The following is a 5,867-nucleotide window of genomic DNA, read 5'->3' as shown; positions in this document are numbered from 1 at the left end:
TGCGGAAAATGTATTGCACGCGTCTTAAAAAAAGTAAAACGACCAAGATCGGGGTATGCGGCTCTAATATTAGAGTTGACAAGTTTTATAGTTGAGCAAGTCATAACTTCCTTTTTAATCTATTTTTGAATTATGTAATAACATTATAAGATGCGTGGAATACATTTTCTGCATTTAATTTACTTTCTTTGCAACCGATTGATCAATTGATTATATTTTATGCAAGTTAAGAGGACTATTGAGACACTTTTAAAGTTCAAGGGGCAATCAAGTATTTTGGACAAATTCAGGGAGCAAATTTAAAAGTTGGCAAATAAAGATTTGAGATATCTTCTGATGAGGGATGTGGCGGCCCACTAGGTCCAAACCGATCAATCCAAGACAATAAGTCCCTTTAAGCCTATAAGCACATTTACTATAAATACTCTTACAAATGGAAGGTATGCCCCTCTCCTCTCTCTCTCTCCACTCTCTCGCTACTTTATCTCTCTATTTCTATACTCCTACTAACTTTAGCATTAAAGTGTACACTGAGAGCCTCCCCCCGACGCAGGTCTGGCGACCGGAACGACAACAACCCAACTCGTCTGACCGACCAACTCTGAAGATCTCACTTCCTCATTATCTTCTTATTCTCAATTATGTATATGGTTAAGAAATCTGAATACGGGTTGGATGAAGGGTTTTTTTGTGTGTATTTTTATATGCTATTTTTTAAAGACAAATGTGTCATGGATCGATTTTTAGTCAATTGGACATGTTACCACAAATAAACGGTGTTATTTTGAAACTTGTTGATTGCAAATTGGGCAAATCGCGTCTTTTTTTATTTACTTTGCCCTAGATTTCAATACATGGCTTAATTTGAAAGGCTACTTTCTATATCATTAGTGACGGAATAAAGAAAGAAAGTCTCGGAGTATAATTGTAGTATTTTTTAACAATGATGAAAAGAGAAAGGTGCACAAGATTTATTAACAATCGAAATCCACTTTGAGGGGTGTGGTTCCAAACCATGCCCATCCCTACCCAACATTGCTCAATTCCTTTTGATGCTCCCTTCCCATCCAGCGCAAGCTAACAGTTTTCTAGGTACTGATTTCTTCACTTGTCCTTTTCCGTGCAATTGGGTAATCGAGCTTGGCTCTTAAATCACTGATCAATTCTTTGATTCTGATGTTCATATTTGTATTTGTATATAAACTGAGCAATTTCGATTTACACTTCCGTTTATTGGGTTTGTTTGCCCTCTTTTCTTCTTTTGGATTTTGTGTCAATGGATTTGGTAACTGCTAATAAACTGCTTTGATGTTTGGTTTAGAGGAAAGAATGATGGCATTTAATTTATCTTCATTTCTGGTTTCTTTACTTATTATTCTACACGGTTTCTTTACTTATTTGAATCTTTGTAAGCTTCCTTTTCTGACCTTAAGAACCTTACTTGGGTTTCTTAGCATTTTAATTTATGTATGCGGTTCCTGTTGAATAGCACATAGAATTTGAAGTTATATCTGTTATTGAAGATGCAATCTTCTCTTATCACACAATTATATTTTCAGTTTTAATATCAATATTGGAGGTCCAGGATGTGGTTTCTTTCTATGACATGATGCCTATCTCCATATGATTTCATTGTTCCATATTAATTGGTTATGTTATTGACATTCTCGTTTCTTTTGTGAAGACAGGTTCAAGTGCAAACTAAGTTGAATCTGGTTGTGTGTTGTGGAAGATGATGTTGATTATTGTAGATTTGCAAGACTTTTCTTTTTAGTGTGCCCTATCCCGTCTGTTATCCCTAAATTTTCGATTCCTAAATTCTGCCAGACTACAGAAGTGCAGGAAATACCAAAGCTGAAACTCCAAGCTCCATCCCTGTCAGCCCTTGCATTTCTGTTTAAAATCACCAATGGCTCCTAAGCCTAAAGACAGAGGAAAACCATCTGCTTCAGCATTGCAGCCTCCGCCTGCCATCGAAGATCTCTTCACCACTCTCAACAAACACATCCAACAAGATTCTCATTATGAGCAAGCAGTCAAAGTTGCTAATCAAGGTCCAATGATCATACTTCCTTTTTTCTTTTTCTTTTTTGTCAAAATTCTGCATTTTTCGAATTGGTTTATGATTATTGCCTCTTTTATTTATTTATTTATTTTTATTTTTGCAGTTCTTGCATCTGCTCCTGCTGATGAGGATGCACTTCGATGCAAGGTGGTTGCTTTGATAAAGATTGAAAATTTTGATGAAGCTCTTTCTACTATTCAGTCAGCTCGGAAGCTTCCAATTGACTTCAGTTTCTTCAAGGTAGACCAAATTCAGCTTTTTCTCATTTCTCTTTTGTTAATTTTCAGTTTATTTTGGTGCTTCCTTGGTTAGTGGCATGTATTGCTGTATGCTATTATTTGTCCAGGTTTTTATTAAATTGTGAAAAATAGGGAAGTTCTAGCTGAATTTGGGAGATATTTAGCCTACTGTGTGCATTAACTTTGTGATTTTGTTTAAGTGATTGAATAACTCACTTATGCTGTAAAGAGGAACAAAAGGTCAACATAATATCCCCAATGAGCTTTGGCCAGGTTTTACTGGAGCCTTTTCTAGTGCTTGGGCGACTTCAAATTCACTATTAAGTTCTACTTGCTTATTTTGAATTCCTGGTGTGGTTTTAAGATTGATGTTAGATGGGGTACTGGATAACAAATGTGCTTAAATTTCTCATGTGGTTGTCAGTATCGATAAATGGCCCATGTTTTCTCCTTATAGGCATACTGTTTATACAAACTGAACAAGCTGGATGAAGCTTTGGAATGCTTGAAAGGTCAAGAGAGCGACTCTGGGACCATGCTGTTAGAATCTCAGATTCTCTTCCGCCTGAAGAAATGGGATGCTGGTGTTGATCTCTATCAGAAACTTCAGAAGTCCAAGATTAAGGCGTTGGAAACAAACCTTGTTGCTGGATTAGTTTTGGGTGGGAGAGCTTCTGAAGTGCAAGGAATGGAGGCAAGTCAGATTAAAGCATCTCGTGACTTTGAGTTGGCATATAACATTGCTTGTTCCTTGATTGAAAGAAACATGTATACAGAAGCAGAACAGCTTTTGGTGACTGCCCAAAGGTGATTCATAGACTACTTTGCTGAAGGAACTTTTGTATGATGAGTTAGCATGCTTTGCTTTGCTTCATTTCTTTCATCAATCCTTTGGAATAAATTTGTTCAAATAAGTGAGTATGATGACTTAACATTGCTCCATGTTTTTCCATAATTCTGTCAGAGTTGGTCAGGAAGATTTGATGAATGATGACTGGGCTGATGATGCAATAGAGAATGAATTGGCTCGTATATCTGTCCAATTGGCTTACACTCAGCAGGTACCATAATGATGTTCTAGTCTGGAAATTTTTATTACTAATTTAATCATTTACAGATTTTGGTATCCAAATACTCGTTGTTTATTTTATCAGCTCTTAGGACGTTCACCAGAGGCAATGAAAGCTTACACCGACATTATTAACAAAAATCTGGAAGATGAATTGTCTTCTGCTGTGGCAGTCAACAACCTTGTTGCTTTGAAAGGAACAAGGGATGTTTCTGATAACCTGAGGAAACTTGACCGGCTCAAAGCCAAGGATGCACAAGGCTTCCAGCTTTCTGATGCACTTGAAAAGCTTTCTCCAAGACAAAGGGAGGCAATATATGTGAATCGAGTACTTTTACTTCTCCACGCAAATAAGATGGATCAGGTATCTTTTGAATTTTTTTGCGTTTCTTTGTTTTGTGAGATATACATTTTCATAAAATAGAATAACTGGATTCTCAGTATTTATAAATGTCCTATTTTATTGCCATCGTTAACAGGCACGAGAAATTGTAGCTGCTCTGCCAGACATGTTTGCTGACAGTGTGGTACCAGTGCTGCTCCAGGCTGCAGTTTTGGTTAGAGAGAACAAGGCTGGTAGAGCTGAAGAAATACTGGGTCAGTTTGTTGAAAAGTTCCCTGACAAGTCCAAGACAATTCTTCTTGCAAGGGCACAAGTAGCTGCTGCCGCTGGCCATCCACAAGTTGCAGCTGACTCGTTGGCTAAGATATCTGATATTCAGCACATGCCTGCCACTGTTGCCACCATTGTGGCTCTTAAAGAGCGGGCTGGAGACATCGATGGTGCATCTGCAGTTCTCGACTCTGCAATCAAATGGTGGACAAATGCCATGAGTGAGGACAACAAGTTGGATGTTATAATGCAAGAAGCTGCTTCCTTTAAGATCAGACATGGACGGGAAGAAGAAGCTGCCCACCTATACGAGCAACTTGTGAAAAACCATGGCACCGTTGAGGCATTGGCTGGCCTGGTAAGTACAATCGCCCGTGTCAATGTTGACAAGGCGGAAACTTATGAGAAGCAGCTAAAACCTTTACCAGGTCTGAAAGGGATCGATGTGGATAGTTTGGAGAAAACTTCAGGGGCAAAGCATGTTGAAGGTTCTCATATGTCGGCTGCTGATGTGCACGACGAAGGCAAGAAAGAGAAACCAAAGAAAAAGAGAAAGAGAAAACCCAAGTACCCTAAAGGGTTTGACCCTGCGAATCCTGGTCCTCCTCCAGATCCAGAAAGATGGCTCCCCAAGAGAGAGAGATCGAGTTACAAGCCGAAGAGAAAGGATAAGAGAGCAGCTCAGGTGAGAGGATCTCAAGGTGCTGTGGTTAGAGATAAGCATGAAGCTGCTGCCACTTCCAACTCCTCAAGTTCGAAATCAGGAGCTGCTGCCACTTCCAATTCCTCAAGTTCAAAATCAGGCCAAGCTGGTAGTTCCAAAGCAGCCGCTGAACAGCCAAAACCTTCATCCAAGTCATCAAGAAAGAAATCAAGGAAATGACTATAAACTCCCCACTGAGGTTCTCCAATTAGAAACATTACAAGAGCAAAGAAGAGAGAAGGCAATAAACCTCTATTTTATCAGATAATTTTTTCATAACTATTTCTAATTAATCAGTTAGTTTCTTCAACGAAATCGAGATTTTGATGGTTTAGCATCGTTGTGTCAAGTTGATTTTGGAATAACTGGAACATATAGGATTCTTAATACTCTTTTTCCTTGTCTACAACTCATTTGGGAGGAGGCTGCTCTATGATTAATGGTTTGGAGTTTTGATTTGCATCTGTCTGCCTGAGGTGAACATCAGGCTGCTCAGGTGCGTGAGTGCTTTCTTTCAATTTCGTATGCCATTGTCAATTTGGGTTATTCTTCTTTTGCTTGGCACTGTTATTTTACTTTCTTTTTGCATTGATATACTGTTATTATATCTGGCATGTTGGCACTGCTGGTCGCGAAAATCGGTATGTTTAATTACCGAGTGCCTTTTTCACCCAAAAGGAATACATCATGGTTGCTATGTCATATGTGCATGGAGTAAGAAATTGATTTTTGTGGCTGACATTGCATCATAGTATAGGTAGATGTTAGTTTTTCCTGCTTTCTGTTGGTCAAAAAGGTTATTTTACAATTTTATTGATATTATTGGTAATTAGCACCGATATTCATATAAGTTTAGACAATGTTCCAATAAGGTTACAAATGGTAAAATTTCAATGTTCGTTTAATATATTGTTGTATTGATATGAAATCGGTAAAGATATTTGTTGTTTATAATCATTTTTTTGATTTTATGGTTCTCCAAATCATGTTTCTGTAAACGGGATTAAATAGTTGCACGAGCAGCAAACATGGATTTTGTTATTTTGGATCTACCTCAATTGTGAATTTCTGTTAGCTGCTGAAGACGTTTGTTTGTTTGTTTGGGTGATTCGTAGAATTTTGCCGATAAGACATGATGCGTTGAAGTTATAAATATGCGTTAGATAATCGGACTTCGC

At 38.0% G+C, this 5,867-nt stretch overlaps 1 protein-coding gene across 2 annotated transcripts; it reads left to right on the top strand.

Annotated features, from left to right (window-relative positions):
- Positions 1–913: 913 nt before the first annotated feature.
- LOC136229383 (uncharacterized) lies at positions 914–5,207 on the top strand. Of its 2 annotated transcripts, none has more exons than XM_066018135.1 (7): positions 914–1,092; positions 1,689–2,054; positions 2,169–2,305; positions 2,762–3,111; positions 3,269–3,365; positions 3,459–3,737; positions 3,853–5,207. In XM_066018135.1, the coding sequence occupies exons 2-7, from the start codon at positions 1,910–1,912 to the stop codon at positions 4,867–4,869; spliced, it is 2,025 nt and encodes a 674-aa protein (XP_065874207.1). In that variant the 5' UTR covers positions 914–1,092; positions 1,689–1,909; the 3' UTR covers positions 4,870–5,207. The 2 variants fall into 2 exon arrangements, with proteins under 2 accessions (XP_065874207.1, XP_065874206.1); XM_066018134.1 differs by having other exon boundaries at positions 1,685–2,054.
- Positions 5,208–5,867: the final 660 nt, after the last annotated feature.

Source organism: Euphorbia lathyris, chromosome 5, assembly GCF_963576675.1.
Source record: "Euphorbia lathyris chromosome 5, ddEupLath1.1, whole genome shotgun sequence".
NCBI classification, from domain to species: Eukaryota; Viridiplantae; Streptophyta; class Magnoliopsida; order Malpighiales; family Euphorbiaceae; genus Euphorbia; species Euphorbia lathyris.
Note: the sequence above shows the minus strand (reverse complement) of the source record. Positions and strands in the feature narration are given on the sequence as shown.